This window comes from Scophthalmus maximus, chromosome 13 (assembly GCF_022379125.1).
Source record: "Scophthalmus maximus strain ysfricsl-2021 chromosome 13, ASM2237912v1, whole genome shotgun sequence".
NCBI lineage: Eukaryota > Metazoa > Chordata > Actinopteri > Pleuronectiformes > Scophthalmidae > Scophthalmus > Scophthalmus maximus.
The window spans coordinates 12,169,258-12,192,718 of record NC_061527.1 but is presented as its reverse complement, the minus strand read 5'-3'; the positions used below and the strand labels follow the sequence as shown (position 1 = coordinate 12,192,718).

Genomic DNA, 23,461 nt, shown 5'->3' with positions numbered 1-23,461 from the left:
TTGACTTCTGCGCCTTGAGTTCTTTCTTTGCTAGTAAACACACCAACCAACATATATTTTGGGGAAAAATATACAGAAATTTAAGGTTATGTTGAAATGCAAATGATGACCCCACTAATAATTAATCTGAACATTTAGTCTTTACTCCATATTGTATTTCTAGTAGCCATAGAAATACAGTATACTATTTGTAGATGGCTCCACAATTAGTAGTGCCATCCATCAAAATTTTGATTTGTTCAATACCTTAGTTTATATTTAAAGACCTACAAAATAATGGCATTCCCGTCAGTCTCTGCTGAACTTTATGTTTAGTGCTAATTGGGATAAACTAATATGGTCATTGTGTGCTGCAAAATCAGATATTTCATTTCCACTAGAAAATTCAATCATCTTCATCTTGAGATATTGATTAAAGTGATGACATTGTCACCAAGATAGCAAAAAAATAAATCCAAAAAATGTTTTAGGGAAAATTGTCTCTGTGTCACTGAGGCCAAATGACACAATCACACACACAAAGACCTTCCAAACGAAGAAAGAGGCAGTTCGTTCAGTCGTTATCAAAGACCAGCAGGCTGAGATTGTTTCCTCTCACAAGCCAATGTCTGGGGGGTTCATGTGGATGTAAAACATGAAATGGCTAGAAAGCGCAAGCGCTGTATTTAAAAAGGCAGGAAACTGACGTCCTTCGAGATCAGCTGTGAACAATTGTTTTAAATTGTAAACATTGTTTTCTGTTGAATCTTTGCGGCCCGTGCCTTGTTTTATGTGGTGCCCTGATGGGGAGAGCAGGATAGTTTAGCTACACGTGCTCTGCAAAATATTTTAAGGAGTATTTTCATGCACTGAGCTGGGAAAGGGTTTGGTTATAATTTTCCGCAACCTGTATGATTTTTGCACAAGTGACCAACATTGTTTTCCCTCTTAATCTATCTACTCTATCACCCCGCAGTCAAAACATTTTTGCAAAAGTCGAAGGTCTGAGAATTGGAGCACGACTTTCATGGCGTTCGCAACTGTCAGTTAAGGGTGATGTATATTCCTGTGAAGCAATCCAGTTGTTTACGGAAAACTGATTTCATTCATATCCAGCAGATGGTAAGAATCACAGCACATAGCGAGAGGAGGACTGGCTATGATACTGTACTACAATGCATCAGCTGACATCCTGTGGTATAGGCAGGTTTCGTTTCTTGGAAAAATGCTTATCACCAGTAAATACAAGATATCATCATAATTCAGTGACGTGCTGCAACAAGAGACACGCTCACTGCCCCCTGACCCCTCAGGATTACAGCAGGCTGCATGGTTTCCTGCCTCACGCTGCCTAATGCTCTCCAGCATCACACAAAAGGAGGAAGCACAGCAGGGAGGAGCTGCAGTGTAATCTCAGTTCTGGGAATAGCAGCGAGACATTGGAGTGAATTACACCCAAATGCCTATTTTGCTGAGTTAGTTAAGTAGAGACGAGGGAATTGAAGATCCCAGGAATGTGATCAAGAAATAATTTTCAGTTTTACATTGTTTAACAACTTCTCACAGCCAACATAAAGCTACAGCCACGGGACTAAGTCAGCAAGCTTCTCAAAAAAACAAAACAGACAGCGAAGTGACTCAGGCCGATGAAGAGGCGTCAAACGCTGCAAAATACAGTACGAGAGGAAGATGTCATCTAGTGGCCACTCCGAGCAGGACAAGCACAAGGTGCAGGAGCAAACGAGGACACACGGAGACACTTGTTACAGATGAACACATTTGACTCCTCAGTGAATTAGCATATCAACCTGCGGGTCTCAAAGGATGATACTGAGATTATAGTCTGACAACCTGGCAGTAACCACCAAGTGATTTATGTGATTTATTATATATCTAAGAAGACTCCACTGAACAGGAGGGTAAGAAGCAGCAGCCGTTGTTATGCGATTGCATAGTTACAATCAATGTTATTAGTTACAATTGTAACTAATAACATTAACAATCTCACTCACAGTGTCCCAGCATGAACAATACCAGAACTAAAGTGACTGAATGGAATTCAGCCATCAATATTATTTTTATTTTTTATTTACACCTGCACTTCCTTGACTGTCACTTGTCAAAATATCTTCTGTGGGAAACATTTCTACGGCAGCCCCATAAATCTGCTGATTGTACATACAAATATACACCTTTATAAAAAAAAACAAATACACTTTTCCTTCATTTGTGTTTTAGGCCTATATTATTCTTTATATGTATGATGTCTTGTTTTTTTTATGTGCGTTAATGACACACTTTCTGTGGTGGCAAATTACAATCCAGTCTCTTTAGCTCTTTCTATGGTTTTGCTTTTAACGTCAACTGGAGCGGTGGATTATTTAAACTCTAAAATAAATGCAGTAGTACTCTGACGTCTGTGCTACTCTGTGCAAGCTTCAACAAAAGTGCCTGAGGATTGCCTTGGCACACATACAAGGGTGACTCCCTGCACACATGGGCCTAGGTGCTGCTCCAAACCAGTCCGATGTCATTCCTGCATCAGGCACAGCACAGAGCGCCCCGGGCCAAACGGCCTGCTTAATTCTTCTTTTTTTTTTTACACCCCACAATGAGAATGTTTGCTTTTTGTCCACATGCCAGGATTCGGGAGCCGTCACTCTCTCTGCTGCTGCATTTCAACTTTTCAAATATGACAGACACGCCTGTGAAAAGCCTGTGAGAGTATCGCTCTACATTTGATTAGGATCACGAGGGAAGAGTAGAGGCACTGTATATATAAAGATGAGTGGGTGGATAAGATGACCATTGTGCACATGTGCCCACATATAAACAAAATGTGAACGTCATATCTCTCACACAAGTTTGATGCGACAAGGCGACCTGATATCAAGTAATCTGAATGTACAAAATGTATATAGATATACTGTATTGTAAACTATATAATAAGTATAGACTAGGGGATCTTATGTGCAGATGCAACGTGGTTAGATTGGAGTTTAGTGATTCAAAACTTCTGGTGAAATCATTGGTTATAAGTAGTTGCTGCTGATTTTGGAATACACCGTCTGGCTGAGGGTGTGGTACCAGTGGCTGCTCCGCTCCTCCTGCCGCCCTGTAGAAACACAGTATTAGCCTCTAATTAGGACTAAGATTACAAAGCAAAACCAGAAATATGGACTCAATTATCACTATTTAAACACGTTGAGCCAAAGGAGGGGACGTTTTTCATCATCCAATATCCTTTTTTTGTATTTTGGGCTGTAATGGTTCCTTGCCTTAAAGGAGACGGAGTCTGGTTTTATCTCTGTTGAGGGTTGGATCAGTGTAGGGTCGGACTAAGGAGTTCTCAGACTACTTCTACCGGTTTTTCCTGAAAATTCGCCCCAGGCTTCATCAGGCCCAGAGGAAGAGAGAGAGAGAGAGAGAGAGAGAGAGAGAGAGAGAGAGAGAATCAGGGTGAAAGAAAGAAAACACATATTGCATCCAAAATTAATTTCTTTCATGTGTCAAATAGATATTGTTATCTTTATTTATCTTACATTTTGACAAAGGTTAAGCCTTGACGAAGAGAAACATATGGAGGGGGGTGACTCACAGTCTATCCCTCCCTCTCTTTCTACCTTTCTTTAACAAGTGGGTGTGTCTTCATGTCTCGACACGGCGTGCTCCAGTTGATAGACAGCTGCACTCATCCTTTTACCTGCCAGGTACACCGGGACACCGGGATCGAAAACACTCTGTCCTCAAGAGCACATTGAGCTCACTCTGAGCACACGGCGGCTCGTTCATCTCCATCCTCCTCGGGCCTCCTCGATGACCGGATGACCCCAGCAGGTGAGTATTGTGCTGTCAGCTGTAAGATGTAGTCGTCGTGCTGCTCTGGTCTGTGCAGCTCCAGGATGTAACGCTGCTGTTAACAAACAGACACCGTGTTAGTCACCATGTTCTTCTCAGTTTTCAGAGCAAACACCTGTTGCAGCAGTCTGCTGCTGATAGTGTGGCTCACAGCGACGAGTCAAAATCAATGTGCTGAGCTGAAACACAAATAAATAAATATGTACATTTGTCTGCACTGTACCATTTGTGATAAAGCAGGTGTAGGGAGAGCAGGATCGAAGGTGCACTAATGTCACATGTTCACCTGCACACAACAACTATCTACATAATCATGACCGTTGTTTTCTCTTCACAGGGTTGTTGGGCTGTTCTTTTGTTCTGTGTGTGTGCAGCACTTCTGTTATCCGCACAGCTAGAAACTTTGCCTGGGAATTTCAATGCGCAAAAATTTCAGTCATTGTTTCTGGTCGTGTGTGTAATGTGCATCCAAGACCAAACAGTGGATGGATTTTTTTCTTCTTCTTCAGGGGTTGAGAGGTTGTGGTTTTCACACTCGCCCGCAGAATTGAACTGTTTTCGAAATGTGTCTGAAGGTTGCAGACTGAGAGAGACACCGAAACACTGCTGAGCCAAAAACCTGCATCATCACTGAAGGATCTGGCAACATCTGTTCAACGAGCAATGGAAATTACAAGTTACCACCCCAGGATATATGTCTTATCGCCCTTAATCATCCTGATCTAGAGAACATTTGAGCAGGTTATTTTAAAAAGCCCCACATCGACAAGGAGTGGAACAATTAGATGTTTGATTTCTTAGGTTTCAATCTCCCACAAGCAGCAGCCACTCTTCTGGTTATGGAGGTGTAGCTTCCCGTAATTATGTTGTGACATATCCCACTGAGGGTATGGCAGTGATGTTACCACATGCAGACGAAGCATCAGTATGTCAGGTATGTTGGTGAACCAGCTCCACTCAGGCCAATGATGGGTGTAACCTCTGTACTTATCTGGAGAGTGGCATGATCTATTTAAAGTGCTGACAATAGAAGACTACCTGCCGCTGACGGGGACTTCTTCGTACAAGGCAACTACAAAATTAAATGAGCATACGATTGATTCTGAGAAGGAACGCAAATTAATCAAACATAAAAGTACGTGAATATGTATTGTGTATATGAGGATCTTGCAAACTGTATCTGCTCCTAATAAACACAAGAAACAAATGCTTGTGCAGCAGTTTTCTACTGTATATGGAATAATCTTCCTATCGGTTCTTTCAGCTCAAATGTGTTCAGTTTGTTTGTGTGCAAACAGCTGAAGGTTAAAAGAGGTTTCTTCAAACTGGTCTTCCCTTTCGTGTGGTATTGTTGCACTTAAGTGTGCAAATACTGACCAGGATTACCTACCTCAACACTTTAAACAAGCTCACACTTTGAACGAATGTGACATGAACCCTAATAAGTCGGCAACGCCACAATCTAAACTGCAAATGCTTCAAGGTTCAAACTTATCCTGCAGGTGAACACTTTGGTTAAGTTACACTGGCAATAATAAAGTGGTAACAAGGTGTGCTACAGAAATCCCTTAAAACAAACAAAGCAAGATATTTTTGGTTATTTGAGGCCTTCACCCTTCACTTTTACTGGGACAACTCCAACCCACTGAACAGCATCATGTGACTTCATAGACAAGTCTTATTCATAAACAGTGGGAATGCTGATACAGTTTATTACATTTTGAAATGCTGTAAGTAAAAGAAACAGGTGTATTCACTTTACCTAAAAAAAAGAAGACAAAGTTATGTTACATTAAGTGCCAACACACGTGTTGATTCATGATTGGTAAATTGCATACAAGCCCAGGATTAAAGAGAATTTAAAACATGACTCCCTGTTTGATGTAGACGGCACTCAAAAGCACAGTCTCATGCTGAACATCCATGAATATACCAAGATGCATCCTGATCAGATCCATTTTGTAGATATATATATTTTGTAACTTTCAACATGTCCACAGGGTGGTGCCGTCATCAATGAGTAAATTGGGAGTTCACACGGTCGGTGTTGGGCGTGGTGACTGCGACAAGCACAACATTAAACTCCCCCCCCCCCCAATTTTCAAGTCCCTGAACATTTTTAAACATATGGCACAAATCCCAGTCTTTCAACAGCAATTAAAACATCGGCGATTCAACGACACCTGCACGTACTCCTGCACGTTCAGCGATACAAACACGACAAAGAAAATGACACATTTTCTCTAAACAGGGAGGGATTCATTTTAGAAGCTGATCGATACATCTCAGCAACATTTATCATGAGAACATGGAAGCAGCACTGAGGCCAGCAGAGTCCACCTGAATGTTCAAAGACTGAATCAGTTTGTAGGACAAACACAAAAACATTTCAGTCAAACTCAATAGTTCAAATGTGCTACTTGTTTTTCTATCACATACTTATTCAATATGAACAGAAAATAATGGATTCTGAAACGTTACAAAAACACAAATTAAAATAAAATAGGTCCCTTTAATGAGTAATATATATTTGATGTCAATTTTCCAGCTAAAGCTTTGAATTAATTCAGATGCACCAGATGAAGTTCCATTGTGGGACTGTTTACCTTTTCTGCCGACAGGAAGAGATTTCTGATACAAAGATAAAAGGAGTGGAAGTGACGGTGGGAAGGTTTGGGAGGAATTGACAACTAAGGGAACAATCTGAGGAAAGAGCAAGAAAATGCAGTATAAAAATAAAATATAAGGCTCCCTTTCTGAACAAAGACACCAAGAGAAACACAAGATATTAGAACTGAAGCCAGAATCTTGTATGTTCCACAGTGGTGGGGGGCAGGGTTTGGTAACACAAGTTAAATTAAAACAATTAAAACAAAAAAACAGATATTTACATTTAAATAAAACAAAAGCAGATACTCAATCGCACAATGCCTGTGCCATAAGCACAAGGATGAATTCTGGTTTGACAGACGAGCAATGTACATGCATTTCATTTCTGGTTTCTTCATGAGCCAGTTCTAAAATTTAAAAATGGCAAGCTGATATGAAGTAGTTGGCAAGAAACTTTTATCATTTACAGAAGTATATGAGCTGGCACATATTTCGTTTATCCACTAGGGCGAAGATTATTGGCTTTTTGTGGCTTTAGCCCTTCCTCACAAAAAAAAAGAAAAAAGGGAGCCAGATAGTTTGATATAGAGCAGAAATGCATGTACACAGTTGAACACTTTCAGTAAGCATGCACATAGGAACAGTGAGTCGTACACAGAACATCATCCCTCCACCTTCAGTTTCAGGACGATGGGAGAGCTGAAAGAGAGACACAGCCAACAGCCATAAAAAAAGTCCATGGGTCATCACAAAGCTCCACCTCCTCTGCACTGGAACAAGGTGGTTAACATGTAAAAACTACCAGCATCTTGATAAAAAGGCTTATCTTTTGTTTGTTTTGTTTTAATACAGCAATGGAAATGTATCCCTCCAGAGTCATGGATAAGGCCTGTGTGGCCTTGCAGAACAGCACGGGTGATACAAAGCAGCTGCCGTGTTGGTATCTAAGACACTGTAGCATCCATGTTGGACCAGACAGGCACGTCCCATGAAGAGGCATGAGGAAATCTGAGATTGCATGGTTGAATCCAGGAGAGGCCTTGAGCCCTTGTGATGGCACGAACATCAGCACAGGAAGAGCACAGCAGGTGAGGAGCCAGGTCCTCTGTATCAACAGGTAAGAATCATGGGAGTTGATGTCACAAGGCTGCTCGTTTGGCTCCTCTAGGTGCTGAGTCAGTTAAAAGAAATAATATCAATTAGAATTTACAAGAAAAAATCAAAAAAGAAAGGAAAAGATGAGTGTGGTTCCAGCACTCACTCTCACAGACCCACTTCCTTAACTCAGGGCAAACTTTGGAGGGTAGTATATAAAAAAAATACCATTGCAAACTCATTAGATTGTCCCAAAGCTTTTGGTCAACAGAGAGTGAATGGTAGTAAAACAAAAAGATAAATTATATATAAAAAGAAAAGGACGAAGAACGACCGACAGCACGTCTGGACGTGGTAGAGAGCCTGAGTCACCGCTTGTAATAGGCACCTGGAAAAGACAGAGGAGACAGAGAGAGCTCTGGGAAACTGAGGATCACTTATTCCACACTTTTCTATAGAAAATAATCAGCAGATGAATCAATAATGAAAATAATAGTTTCATTGCAACCCGTGATTTTAGTCCATCAAAGGAACAAGGATTTTCATTTTAAACCGAGTGTATGAAAGCTGTGACTCATTCATAAAGATAGAACTATAACTTTTTCTTCTAATCCATACATTATAGGGAGAGTGTATAAGCTAAAACCAAAAGATGTTCAGATTTCTATTTTCAAATTCAAAAGTCAACACTTCCTTAAGATAACAAGTAAGAATTTGTAGTTAATATGCAATTATTAAAAATCACCAGTGCGGTCAGTTAACAAAAAAGTTACATCCCACAAGACAGTACCTAATGTTTGGATGAAGTAAACACAGCCCCTCCCTCACGTGGACACATCATACCTTTGTAAGCAGCCTCAGGTCTGGTGGGAGCGCGCGGGGGGGCAGGGTGGTCCGGGTAGCCATAACCAGGGTTCACATTCTCATAGTCATGTGCACGAGGCTGAGGAGGCCTGACAAAGACGGAGAGAGGAAAACAGAAAAAAGGAAAATTAATGTTATGATTGAGTTTTTACTTCTTGGCCGACTGGAAATATTTGGTTTTAAGAAGAACTTGAACCTGGCAGGCTTGTTGTGGTTCCTCTGCCTCTGGTACTCGTATTCTTCTCGAGTTCTAGGCCGGACGACTTCCTCCGAATTTGGCTGGAAACCAACAACAATTATGGTTTCTAAAAATCAGGGTTTTGTACCACAGTGGAAAGACACAAAAATATTTCATCCCACTTTTTAAAATAAGTATGGCTTTGGAAAATTACCCTGGAGTCTCCCTCTGGTCGCCTCCTCTCCATCGCCATCCTCTCCCTCTCTCGTTCCTTCTCTTTCTCCCGCTCTCGGTTCTTCTTGTACTCCTTTTTCTCTTGTTCCATCAGCAGTCGGGCTATTTCCTGCCAGAGCGAAGCGACAGACACTTCCACATCAACTGGATAACGTACACAGTCATAGAAAAAAAATTCCAAATCCTTAAAATATGGATTCATTGTGTGCACCGATTTGTGATTCATGTCACTGTTTATTTGAATCACATGGTGTTTATTTAACAGTCATGTGACATGTATTGCTACTCTGGAATTCAAACAGATAAAAAAAAAAAAGTATTGATTAAAGTATGATTAAAAGTATTAAAATAACAACAGTTGTCTGGTTTACATACTCAGGATTAAATGATAAAGCTGATTCGATTTGCTGGGCTCAGGAAATGAAATATTAAAAGGGGACAAAGAGCATAAGAAAAGTTTCCAGACTTTGTGTCTCACCTCATCCTGGGCCACTTGGGCTGCACGTGTTTGCATCTTGCTCGCCTGAAACCAAAAGACAATCAAGAAGTTTTCCCCAGAGTGGAACACAGTGTTCAGACATTATACAACAGGAAATCACTGAGATTGAGGTCTTTCAGGAAGCTTCTTTGACACTCAGGCTTCAAGTCATTCATAGCATAGTCGTCAGAAATGTACACATGTAGTGATACACTACAAACTAGTATTTTTACGGGACGCATCTTCATGCTGCGTATGAGCAGGTCCTCAGAATTCATTCTGAAGCTGCTGTGACAGAGCAGCTGTGATGTTTATTCAAGTCAATTCAAAAGTAGAGTTCACGTTTGATTTGAATCATCATATGAAACCAAAATCTTCCATGTTCTTTTCTTTTATACTTTTTTGATGAAAGAAACCTTTCAAAACTGAAAAGCCTCCAACATACTTCGTCCACTGGTGAGAATAAACAACATTGTACTTGTTACACTGGGCCTATGACATTTCTACTCTTCTGATATTGGATTTATTATTAGCTTAAAAATGCAACTTTGACTCTGACCCATCTTAACATCCAATCATTATCCAGGAGCTGCATGTTCGTATTCAGCTCCTGGTCTTTAAAATTGTTTCTTGAAAAGTGTATTAAGTTTGCTCTTGGCTTACAAACATGCACATAAAATTAATTACAGTTCCTTTTGTAAGCAGAACCCCCCCCCCGCCCCAAATACCTGTCTTGTTTCCCTCCCCACATTGATTTCATCCTCTTGCAGTTTCCTGGCCACCTCCATGTCCTTCAGCTCCTGCTCACGGAGATCCAGCTTCGTCAGCCCCTTGGTGGCCTCGCTCAGCTCATACTCTGTCTCCGCTATGACGGCTCCACTCCCACGGTGCACAATACGACCTGCGGACGTCAGCACATTACATTAACAATAAATTAGGGCAATGGTTAACATTATCAAATTATATTTAGAGCATCAGAAAAAAAAGCATTCACAATTATTGAACTATTCACAATTTTCCAGAGCCCAGGGGCAATATCCACGAATTACTTGTTTTGTCTGATCAACAGTCAAAAACCAAATTACAGACAGACGATAGGTAAAGATTGGTTAATCTGCACATTTCAGAAAATTGAGCCAAGATCTTCTTGCATTCTGATAAATAACTAAATTAAATGATTAAAGATTATCAAAATAATTTTCTGCCGATGACAAATAATTTCTGCCCTGCAATACAATCAGTTGTAGTTGGATTAAAGCCATGAGGCATCCAAAAGGGCTGCAGTGCATCTACACTAGTGTTTTGTTTAATGCTTTTCACATCATTGGGATGAGATAATACAACTAGCTCAACACTAGTGAAGCCCTTTGTGAATACCAAATGTCTGCTTATCAAAAATCTATGGAGCTATTCTACTAGAAAATCAGAGCACGCATTTCAGTCTCTGCACAGGGAAATTGTTGCCTCTTTCAACAACACTGCGGACATTGCAATTATCAGCCAAACCAACAGCAAATCATCAACATATCCAATGATTTCAGATAAATTAAATATCAGACAATAGAAAATAAAAAAATTAAATTAGTGTTTTTATTAGTAAATGGCCTTGTTATAGTAGATCAGCCCACCACCTGAGATTGCCACAGCAAAAAAAGCTCCAGCACACCACACAAACACCCACGCAGAGCCCCGAGGGAGGCTCAGGGGGGTACCTGTCTCTCCGCTGGGATGAGAATGAATGCGTTCACCACTGGGACCCTCCCCATGCCGAGGGTCCCAGAATTCCCTGGTGTCCCCTCTGCCTTCGTCACTCCTGGGCTCGTCAAACACCTCTTCGGGGCCAGACTGGACACGCTGCCGACCCTTGGCTCTCCTCTCCCTCTCACCATCATCCTCTTCCTCCAACCAGGAAGCCCTGCCCTCCCTCGACCAGTCCCTTCTTTGACCCTGCTCCAAAGGATCCTGATCCAGTCCTCTCTCCCTGCTCCTGGTTCTTGCTCGTGCTCTGTCTTTCTGTCTTTGTGTGTCTCTCTCTCTGTGTCTGTCCCCACTCTGTCCTCTATCTCTGGATCTTTCCCCGTCTCTTCCTCCTGCTCTCGTCCCCCGGAGGTCCTGCTCCCTGCCTCTCCTGTGGTCTTTTCCCATATGCTTCTCCCAATCGAGATCTCTTCCCCTGTCTCGGTCACGTCGCCTGTCCCTTCCTCTGTCCAAGGCCTTGTCTTTCTCTATGTGGATATGTGGTGGAGGTGGTCTGGTTGGTCTATCCTGTCTCTTCAACACTCTCTCTGGGTCCTCCCCCGCCGAGCCCCTAGCTCTGCCAGTCTCTGTGGGTTCATTCTCCTGGTATTTTTCTCCATGCTTGCCTCTAGAGGGCAGTAGGTGCTCTGGGTACGGATCTGCATGCCTGCTTCGCCCTCCCTCTGCCACCGAGGCGTGCTCAGGGTATCTAGAGCGGCTGTGGGGTGCCGCTGGGTCCTGTCTTGGGTACCTGCTCCTTTTTGGCTCTGTCGAGCTGTAATCAGGGGAGTGATCACGATGTGAGCTCACTGGAGCGTATGCATCATATTGGCCTGGAGACGTTGATCTGTGGCGGGTGTGTTTGTCCAGATCAAGAGGCCTTCTTGCAGCTGAGCACGGCAGAGGTGAAGATGAGGGTGGAAGGAGGGCAGAGTGCAGAGAATGATGAGCGTTGATGAAAACATGAGGTGAGAAATAACAGGGAATGATTTAGGCTGAGAGGATTAGTGAGACTTGAGCTAGACACAGGACAGGTGAGGAGAGGGATGGTCAAAACACAGTATGTAAAACAAATGCTAATGTGTCGGTATTATGTCCAGAGATGCGGTTACTCGTGGAAAAAATGTAGGTAAGCGCAAACAAGCGTTTGTAATTTCAATCAAATACAGTTTCATGAATTAAGAGTAGTACTACAGAATGGAAAAGCTCCCAACACTTCAGACTTGTTAAGGTGACAGTGAACAGCCAGTATGTGCTAGTAACACATTTAAATATATTGTAGGTTGTTATACAGACAACTGAGAAATTAATAGGTGGCACAACTGACAACCAAGCAAGTACTGTACTGTAACCAGAGGCTGACCAAGAGGGGAAAAACTGAACTTGAACAACATGTTTGTGACTAAATCTCCCTCCTGCTGGGAGTTGGCCAGTGACTGACTGAAGTTTGAATGAAAACAAACGAGTGGAAAGGAAGCACACAGTAGAAGTAGGTCTGCCCTGCGCCGAGTCAGCTCAAAGGAATTCCAACCATCTAACCTGCTGCATTAACAAAGTGACTTTGTTGGTGTTCAAACTTTTAAATAAAAGGAGGCATATAAAGCCTGACTGAGCTGATACCTGCCTCAAAGTGAATGGGCGGGTTTAAGTGTTCGCACACAACTTCTGCACATCCCACCACATGGATCGCTTGCACTTTTTCCCGTGCAGAACCTATACAGATGTAACTTGGTGACAGACTGGACTTATTCACCTTTTTACTCATACTTTACTGTACAGGTTTTTCACTGCGTTTCTCCTTATACATACAATTCTCTTCTTATTTGTTTAATTATGCACCAAAACATCAAAGCAAATAACAAAAAATGTGAAAACCTACTTGGCAATAAACACAAATCAGATTTTTCAACCGGCCTCCCTATCTTTCTCCAGTTGTGTATCTGTTGAGTGGATACAGGTTCTGCCCATAATCCACTGGATTAATAAAACAGTCAGCAGCCTCTCACTTCCTTTGGATTAGCAGCCAATTATACGGCCCGCTGAGAGGCTACATGATATCTCAGAGGTGCGAATACAAAATGTGAGGATGTGCATATAGGTTAAAAAACCTAGTGGGGTGGAGATTTTAAATGTTTCAAATCGTTGATGAAAAATTTACATGAAAGGTGCAAGAGTCTCAAAACTTAAAAACCTTTGTGCAGTGACAATCTTGCATAAAAATGTATCTTGTTACCAAACGTTAGGTCACTCCCTTACAGTATTAGAGGCAGAGTAAACAAAAGGGCTGAATCTCTGTGTAACACTGTGAGCACATTCACACCTCTGCAGTTGTATGTGTACACACACTCAGCAGGGACATTCGAGGTGGGTGGTTATGTAACTGACAAGGCTGTACATCGAACACAGTGCATCCAGTGGTGCCACATGTATTCTAGTGTAAAGAGAAGGGCAGAGTGGTACAGTCAGCAAGGGCGGAGCCTCATCCTGACCACCTGGCATGTGTGACATCTTCAGAGACAGATAAAGCACGGCGATGGCTGGTGATCCACAGAACAGGTAGACTGTACGGTCCTATGTATGTCAACAAAGAGGCTAATGTCCGTCTACGCAGCGCTGTGTACACTTCAAACACCACCTATAGGAAACTACTCTCATTTCCTCTCTGTTCAGCTGCCGCCTATCACTTTGCCCTTTCTTGCATCCCGTGGTTTACTTGCAGAGCCTGAAAAATTGAAAAAGCTCAAAAACAACTCTGTCACCAGACAAATAAAAATACACTGCAGCCTGCCAGTGGGAACAAGAGCTCTGACATTTATGGTGAATATTTGTGGGTGTAAAGTGGGTATATAATATTACTGGATACAATTTTTCATAATGCATTTAGTTCTTACCTGGAAATTAATTTTACATCTGAGGTTGTTACGCATTTAAGATGCATCTTAAAACTGGAGCACCCATTTACAGTCGTTTGCTCTTGAACCGGAGCAAAATGGCAATTTATTTCTCTGTAGGAACCCACAAGCTTCCCTTCAAGGTAAATTATATGCTTAAGAATGCACACCAAAATCTTTGCCTGGAGTCAGCAACAATCTCCAGCACTGTGCACACCCCCATAAATCCAGAGCTGAAAATAAAATTTCAGTCCACAAAAGAAAGAAAAGCATATAATCTCCCATGTCATAAAACACAAGAAAACTCACATGGGCAAAAAATACACAACAGACACACATTAACATGAGAAAATGTTGCTCTCCCCACCTCCGTGATCCTCAAAGTAATCCTCCTCAAAGTTGGCTTCCTTCTGTTTCTGTCTCCTCTTTTCCTCTTTCATCTCCTTCTCCTGCAGCTTACGAGCTATGGCCTAGAAACAAATAAGGCAACAGTAAACATGTTGTTCCACGTGAATATATATACAAAAAACATATCTGTTTGGCCATGTCACTTTGTTTTGAGTTGTAGTTTCTGCCTTTTGTGAGTCAGCGTGGTTTCAGATATATCAGATTATAGTGGTGAGTTCCATCATTCCCTGAGGTTTTAAATTGGTAAATGGACTGTATTTATACAGCACTTTTCTCGAGCCAATTCATGCTTAAGTGTCTTGCCCAAGGTCACATCGCTGGGATCGAACCGCCAACCCTCTGGTTGGTGGACGAACGACTCTACCTCCTGAGCCACAGCTGCCCCTATTTTAAAAAAACCCAACAAAAATCAAATGCTGTAGTGACCTACTCAGGCAAGTCAGAGCTCTTTTTTCATAGCAGTACAAAGCAATGAGATCACAACAACTATATCAAGACATTTAAAAAAAAAAAAAAACTCCTGATCCCTGCTCTTTATGTAGAGAGTAACAATTAAGGATAATGTACAGTGTCTGCTACTCAATTAAATTAATCCAGGTATAGTGACCCATCCATTTCATTGCATCGATACTAGAAGTCGAGTCCTTAGATGTAACCGAACATGCTTGAATGGGCTGAAATGTCTGATGGCGTGTGCATTTCTTACCGCATCTTTTTCTTCCTGCTGTCGTTGTAGTTCGGCCTGTCGGACCAGTTCTTCCTGAATCTCCTGGGCGATCTCATTATCTTGGCGCTCACTGAGGTTCCAATTGGATCCCATGAGTTGAAATATGCATGTTTGGGAGGATGAACAACATTAATACATTATTCAGATATACAACTATACAAATTATAGTAGGAATTTGGATGATGATTATGATCAAGATGTTTTGTTCCTCTAAAGCACTTTTTCCACAATTATTTGCATCCATATTCCGATATTTTTCTCGCATTTGTTCAGTAGCTCAATGTCTCACATTGTCTGAGAACTTTCAGTTGATGCTTGTGTTACCATTTTTTCTGTTATGTAATTTGCCTTAATACATTCAAACTCACATGCCGTGCGGTAAACACACGAGGAGCCCATCTTTGAATCTGTCTAGCATGTTGTGAAAGATGGCGTGTGTGCTTCACACGACAGCGGGAATGTCTTCGGTTCCCTCACATCTTTGAAACACATGATTTTGACAACAACACCATCTTCCCTGCAGGGCCGGTATGCAAAGATCTTTTCTCCGTTTGTCTGCGAGACATACATGAGTGTGATGCGTCGCTTATGGAGAGTGCAACAGCTCGACTAACTACCCTGCGCTTATCCTGTATTTGACCCCAGCAGCCGACGGATCGGGAGAACTTAAGCTGGCAGAAGCAGACAGACTGTAGCACCTTGGTATGTCTTTGTCAGTGCACACTCACTGACAAGTGACACTGCATTCTTCTGTTTGTCTGTGTTTAGTTAAATGTGAGCGTGGGTGTATGTGAAGTAGCACTGGCAAGAGCAGGGTGGACGACAGTGTGAGCTCCCAGCATGACAAACAGTTTTGGCCTCTCTGCATCCATGGTGGAGCATCTGGCCTCTCTCTGGGGGGTGGGGGGGGCTCACTGTGTCTGTGTGTGCTTGGAACAGAGAGATCACTGAGCTGTGAGTCAGCAATTTTATTTGGATAATTACAAAATTGCAGAGCAGATAGAAAGATTGCATGCTTTGTTGCAGCTCCTGGTCTGGACTGAGGCATAGGCAACAGAGGATGAACAGTCACTGAAGCTTGAGTTATGTATCTGCTTCAGGGCATTGTGGTCAGTATGTGTGGACGCTGCATAGTTTTGGACGGGTAGCTGGAGCTGACTCCAAACTCTAAATGAATAAATTATATCTATATATCAGCGCTATGGATTATACCACGTAGCGACTGCAAGAATTGTGAATGATCTGCTTGTGTTACAGGCTAAATAATATTCACCTTTTTTTTTTTTAAGAAATGTTAGACAAATTCATATTTTGTGACATAGAAAAGCCTTTACCAGTAAAAGATGCTCTTTATCACAAAGTGAGTGAAGAATGCGACTCAATGTTGTCTCCTACCAGAAAAAAAAAAAAGGTATTTCTGACCTCCTTTGTCATCATTCTTCAGTACAAATCTAATGAGAGAACATAACCAGGCTTACTGCTGGTAATGAATACAAGACATGACTGACTGATTTACAACAATAAAAAGGGTTCAACACAATCCAATGAACGCTGAATTAACTTGACTGCTGGATTAGCTAACATGTGTTTTAGGGTTTGGGATTAATTTCACTTGATTGCAATAATCTGAAACAAATGCTATCAATAACGCAGCAGATACTGCACATTGCTACACAGAAAAAAACTGCCAAGTATTCTCATGACTTCATGAAGTCTTTGAGGGGCAAAAGGTATTTAAACAAATACAGTATGATTCCAAATTGCTGCCCTGAAAAAGATGGATACAACTAAACCCTTATAATAAAATCATAACCAGTTAACATCTTTTAAGTAAACTCTTGATCTCATATAATTAACTGTTTAATGGATTTTAGTACAATACAATAAGACTCATGAGTCAAACACTTTATGATTTCTGTGTGTTTGAGTGATACCCACATGTCACCATGCTGTTTCTGGTTCTGGCTCTTGGCCCTCTTATCCTCCTCCTCCTGCAGCTTCTTGGCCACCTGCAGGTCCTTCTGCACCAGACGGCTCTTATGGACGTTAGACGCCAAGTGGCTCTCAACTGTAGACACAAACACATGAGCATCGCTCTTAGCATTGCAAGAGTAGGTCAGCTGTACTGAAACCGCACTAGTGGTGAAGAATTAGCTGGATGACGAACAGCAGAGCAGTGAGGAGTTTATTTACAGATCCACACTTTCTCGCTGCTCTCCTCAGTGAGGAGCAGTTGTATGGATGGTCTGCGGAGAACAAGATCGAGGACACTGTTGCTTTGGTCTCTGGTAATAAACAGCGAGCGCTCTTAGTCACTGAGAAATGGGTGCTCGAAGCTGACGCTTCTTTCCAAGGTTGTGTAATGGCATGTTGTGGGCCATAACAGATGATAAATCCTGCTTGCTGACGCACTCCAAGTGCTTTGTAAGCATTGAGAGCATCACTCACTCGCTCAGCTCTGTTTCACCTGCCTATCGATTTGTCCCCAGCTTTCATGTGAAAAGCGCCAAATTACATTTGGCAATTTACCCGCAAGAGGCTCCATAAAGTTTCTACTCTCTCACCGGTGAGATTGAATCGGGAAACTGTGAGTCACAGCTGTGGCAACTTGGTAAAAAAGTCAAAGAGTGACATTGATTTTTCTGTGTGACACTGATAGATCGTTTAAGTTTATGACACCTCACAAATAAAATATTTGACGACAAACCTGATACCAGTGCCTGAGATAAGGCTATCATTTATCCACTACCATGCTTTTGAACAATAAAATTGATTGATCTTTCAAAGCAGCAAAAAAAAAGGTCTTGCGTCATTCAGAAAAAGGGGAGTTGCGGATAGAAAGCTCGATGATGTGAACCTCTGGCGTGTCAGTGGGTAGCTGTGCACTGCAATAGAGAAACTAAGACACCAAGTGCTTGCACAAGCATTTGTATTCAGTGTTTTCTAGTAAAAAAAAAAAAGGGACACTGAGCATTTAAGACTGAATGGTGAAGTCAGCTGGCATTCTCCTCTGTGACCTTCAGGGTCAAAGGTGAAAAACATTTTTTTAACCAACAAACTGGTTAATGAAAATACAAGGTGAGCCAAGACCAAATGAACCACAGCTAAAAACTAACCTGGGGGTGTGGCTGGATGACAACTGGCTGTCTTCCTTGCAGAGCTTGTTGCATAATCTACACTATTTATGGAAACCAATTATGTTTCCACTGTCAACACTTTCAAAACAAACTCACCAAAGAAATCTGAACATAAAAACCGCAGCCTCCTTCTGCTGGTTCATCACTTCTTGTCACAGTGTAAATGGAAGCTGGAGGCCATTAGCGTTCTGTAGAACATCATTTGTGTCTGATGAAAGAATGCAGGCCTTATTATGTCTGGGTGTGTTTGTCAGTGCGTCATGGCAGAAAAGGTTTCTTTCTTTCAGCAAGAGTTGGCTTGACCTAAAGCTGCTTTCAAACATGCACTCAACAACAGACATTTTCCAGAACTTTTCTGGCAAATGTACAAGTGAGCCTGTGTGAGAATACAGCAGGTAAATTCACAGCGAGCTAGTGGGCGCTGTACCGAGGCTCCACCCCTCGCCATGTTTCGGGAATTCTCGTGCTGTTGTGAACGCATCATAAGCATCTTTGTGCATTTTGAAAAGCGCTACATAAATATGATGTATTATTATTATTATCATCTGACCTGGACAATCTCCTGCTGCATTCTTCATATGTGAACGGCAACATTTTGGAATAATGTGAAAAAGATGTTGAAGCGTTACACACACACATATGCTCTCATAAAAGCACTAGCTAATCTAATGTGTTATGCAGGGACCAACACATTGCTGACAGACTGCGCACCGACACGTCTAAAGATACACACAAAAAAAGAGGAGAGGAGTGTGTTTCCATGTGTATGCACCCTACATTCTTTACACTCACATTGAGAGACAACAGTATCTCACAGTGAGTTCCAGACAAAACCTTTGCTAAGCTCATCATGCTGTTTAACATCAGATCCAGAATCAGGCCTCTCTGTGCCACAGCTGTTACACACACATTTAATCACTGGATTCTGCTCTGATACAGTATTGTTGTGGCATCCTGCACCATTCACTTGGGGAACTGTGTGGCTGACGCAGGGTTTATAGGCTTACTGACACTGCAGTTTACCCCCTTACACTTGACAAATATTCAAAAAGGGAAAAGTTCACCATTGTGGAGTGCATTCTTTTTTTCCCCCTTCTCTTTAGAGATGTTAAAAACATTTTCAGACAATAAATGAATTAGGTGTTATAACAGACTCCAGAAAAAAGGAGGGAATGGAACCATCTGTATGAGTTCTCTGGATTTTTTCCCGTCTTAATAAAGAACAGGATCCAACAAAGGCAGCTGAGTTTTTCTCTGGAGCTTAACGCAGGTCTGTTCTGTGATCAGGGGCCTTGAAAGTAAGAAAGCAGATGTTTGGAGAACCAAATCAATAAAAATATTATAGTCTCTTACTTTCTTGTTCCTGGAGGTTATAGGCGAGGCAGTGGTCCTCCAGCACAGCAAAGTCTCGGCACACTGAGAAAAAAAGAAAAGAAAGAAAGTCAGTGAAATGGAAAAAGCATCCTGAAAATCCCTGTAACAACAAAGCTCAAACTTATCTTCAACAACTGGATGCTTATTAAAACTGAGAAGTAAGACGTGAATACAGGCAGGCGTTCGCGCTTCGCTAGTCTGCCTACACATATGCTTGAATAAAAAATAGTTAAAAAATGAGCAACCATTAAGAAAGAAAGCCAAGTTAAACAGGTGAACTAGAGATTTTAATTATTTGTCAATGCAATTTAGGTGAGAATTTATTTGAGAATTCACTCATAGAAAAACGAAGGAAAAACATTACACTTATTATCATAAGCATAGCTACTGTTCTTGGATGACTACTGATTCAACAGGTTAGAAACTGGGCCCGACAGTTTTATTCAGTATGATCAAGTGCTTGGACATCTTGAAGATGGGATGTGGTTTGGTTATTTATGTGTCAGCACAGACAAGAAGTGAAACTATAAATGAAGAACCAGTGTTCACACTCAGGCTATAAAAACAAGACTGGAAGGGAAACTTCTGAGCTTTTACTGAAGAGGTTACAAAGAAAGAAGTGAGAAAGCTTGCTGACGAGCTGCCAGTTTAATCCCTGACCCTGCTGACAAAATGTGACAAGTGCATGAGTAAAACTCCAAACAACAGAGATTCATAATTTCAGTGTATTCTATTCATGTGATATAGGCACTAGGCAAAAATAGCTTAAGGATGTAAACTACTGTAGCAGACAGATCAGAAAAGCCTGATAATCATCTGAACAACAAATCTATTGGTGATTAACATTGTATGACAGAAACACAATTATTAACATTCAGCCTAAGCTCAAGGACTAAAGTGCCACCATTACAGCTAAAACCAAGATCTAACACCCCGACATGCCTATAACTGCAGTGACACTTGAGTGTCATCTCTCACTTGTAAGTTGCTTTTTATCACATTGTCTGCCACATGAGTTAAGGTAGACATAAATATAGTGCATACTGTAGAGGATGATCACAACTATTGGCCAAGAATACTTAATCAATCAAAAAATGTTCCTGCTTGTTTTCTATCTTACAGATATCTAGACAACAAATCTAAATTAAGCAGTTTCCATCTCTGGTTTCAGTATTACTGATGCCACAAAATTCACTCTGGAAACAATTGTACATGCAGTTGAAGGAGGGGAGTTTCCCCTCATAAAAAAACCCCAACACCATCAGCACACTTTCATTTTAAGTGTTCTGAAATGAACGTCTCTTTTTCTCCCATCGAATAGTCAGAATCTACAAGTCTTCAAGTGCCGACAGTTTTCTAGGAACAGTAGAATCTCAGGGACATGTATAAGACCTTTCTCACAACCTCAGCTAATTATGGATCTTATAGCACAGGGTGTACAGTATGTTCCTCCACAGTTCAGTCAACATGGATTAACTACCTCCTGTTGAACAACTTGCAGTATGATGTTTTTCTTTAGCTAAAAAACTTAAAATTAATCCATGATTTCATCTAACAGGAAGCCATCCTGCAGCCACAGTGCTGCTGTTTGAAGTCATTCTATTCAGGGAGGACCAAAAATACAGAAACACTTGACTTGCTTGACCATTTCTTTTACCTAATCTATCTTATTTCATGAAGATAATTATTTATATCATACACCATATACATCCAGTCATATAAATTCAGTCTTATCAATCCCTTCTTTGACACTAATCTTGCATTTTTAAAATCTCCTCCAAGCTTCCATTAAAGCCGTACTTAGTAACCTCACGGCCCATCATCTGCTCTCAAAGATTACTTCAGCCACGTAAAAAAAACTATAAAAAAAACCAGAATTACACTATGTCTGTTGTTAATATTATTGGCAGCGACAAAATACTCCTGGGACACAAACAAAACGCAGATGACTTGTCCAGATCGTCTGGGAGTGTTAAACAGATAGTAGAGGGAAGGGCAAGACCTCCACTAAGCCCCCATCCACTGCCTCAGATCAGTAAGGGATATGATTAACGCAGACCCCCTTTCAACCATATGCTTAATCTTCTTAGCAAAGAAATCTGAGATTTGTTGAGGCTGGTACAGCAACATACACTGGTCGTTTTAACTGGAGCAGCACTTTAGCTTTGAGGGCCGGTTCCTGTTACAGCTTGCAAACAGGCAACACTTTTCAAAAGGCAATATGCAAGCTATGGTTTAAGTTCTCACACCGTCATTCAAACATTTGGGGGAAGAAACAGAAATTAAGCCTAATATGACACCGCAAGACGACAAGAGTCAAGTCTTTGGGACTGAGCTGGAAATATCCCCGCAAAAAAACCTTGCACATGGACTGAGCTTGTAACAGTGCAAGAAAAACTAGACAGGCCCACAATATTTACTGTGTTCCGAATACACTAGGGATGAAACTGCTCCATCAGCTTTTCTCAACCTCCTGCAGGCGAGCCAAGCAGTGGAGGAGATGCCTGTCCGTCCTTCTCCCTCTGACCAGAATAACAAGCGTCCTGCTGAGCCCCACACACACACACACACACACACACACACACACACACACACACACACACACACACACACACACACACACACACACACACACACACACACACACACACACACACACACACACACACACACACACAGGACGGTCCCCGTCTAAAAGCCCCCACTTGTTTTTTTTTTACACCAGCTGCAATAGTTGACAAAGTTTGTCGCGTCTGTATAAGTCAAGTGGGAGGGCGTGAGTGATGCAGCCCAATCTTCTGGATCAACATGTAAGAGCAGTGCACAGATTTTCTTTTCTGCTCCCCCCCCCTACAGCTAACAGCAATGTGTAATCAGGTGTGTCAGACATTCAAAACTGACAGAACATGGTGGACACTTTAAGTCCATTGCATCACGAACAAAAACACAAAAGGTATCTTGACGTCAGAGCTCTGGCCGAACCACATACTGCAGCTCACACACACCTACAGTACGATCAGTACTGACAAGTCACCTGACTGTAACACACACACACACACACACACACGTGTGTACCACCATAGTTCTAACTGTGTGGTATGACCCCCTGTAGCCTTGGCCGGGTACAGAACGTGTCCCGACACCTGTCCCCGGTCCCCGGGCTGAGGAGTCTCATCAGTACCGACCACCTGACCACGGCGGTGCAGACAACCCCTGCCCTGCTAGCATCTCTTAGCAAGGCGCGCTAGCAGCCGTCAGACGCAGGCTGTTAATGCGACGGAACCACTGCCGCACACCTGCGCCGATCGGCTAGCAGCAGCTAACAGAACATGCTAAGCAGCTAGCTACACTCAGCCGGTGAACATGACATGGACGTTACCCTCTTTGACTCCAGGCAGCTTCTTCTGGTCGATGCTAATGTTACATTCAGCCATGTTGTCACCAATAATAAGTCACACACGCGCAAAAAGAGCCGTTGACGTTGAATTATAAGTCCACGCTTCTATCCGAAGGTTAACGGCAACCTGATCGATCACCGACTCATAAACCCGATTGATGGTCCAGGTGCCGGAGAGTCCTGTTGATTAGTGTCTCTCTCTCTCTCTCTCTCTCTCTCTCTCTCTCCTTCTCTCTCCCTCCTTCTCTCTCTCTCTCTCCTTCCTTCCTTCCCTCCTTCCTTCCTACACCCAGCCGCCAAGTCAGACACAGCAGACACCGACTTCCCCTTCAGAGATATCAAAATAAAGGAGCACCTATGCCACGTAGCACAGTGGGTGTCGAGTCCTTCCGAAGCACCACCAGCACTGATTGATTTACTAAACAAGCCTACAGGGCACAGCTTGGCAAGTCTAGGGCTTCACCTTGGTGTATTTATCTCCCTTGCTTTTCGGT

At 42.1% G+C, this 23,461-nt stretch overlaps 1 protein-coding gene and 1 long non-coding RNA gene across 6 annotated transcripts; one reads left to right on the top strand and one right to left on the bottom strand.

Moving 5' to 3' along the window:
* Positions 1–3,504: 3,504 nt before the first annotated feature.
* On the top strand, positions 3,505–5,044 carry LOC118318133. The gene is made up of 2 exons (XR_004795630.2): positions 3,505–3,816; positions 4,175–5,044. It is a non-coding gene; the product is annotated as an uncharacterized LOC118318133 (long non-coding RNA).
* A 480-nt stretch (positions 5,045–5,524) lies between these two features.
* ccdc50a (coiled-coil domain containing 50a) lies at positions 5,525–23,228 on the bottom strand. Of its 5 annotated transcripts, XR_007032018.1 has the most exons (13): positions 22,950–23,228; positions 19,550–19,612; positions 16,998–17,127; positions 15,039–15,129; positions 14,292–14,394; positions 11,009–11,923; positions 10,025–10,197; positions 9,297–9,341; positions 8,799–8,927; positions 8,603–8,685; positions 8,386–8,495; positions 7,709–7,930; positions 5,525–7,618 (listed from the first exon to the last, which is right to left on the bottom strand). XR_007032018.1 is itself a non-coding variant. In XM_047336747.1 (12 exons), exons 1-12 carry the CDS (start codon positions 23,002–23,004, stop codon positions 7,911–7,913), a joined length of 1,917 nt encoding a protein of 638 aa, XP_047192703.1. In that variant the 5' UTR covers positions 23,005–23,228; the 3' UTR covers positions 5,525–7,910. The 5 variants fall into 5 exon arrangements, 4 of the variants coding, with proteins under 4 accessions (XP_047192703.1, XP_047192702.1, XP_047192705.1 ...); XM_047336747.1 differs by having other exon boundaries at positions 5,525–7,930; XM_047336746.1 differs by lacking the exon at positions 7,709–7,930.
* Between the last annotated feature and the right edge of the window lie 233 nt (positions 23,229–23,461).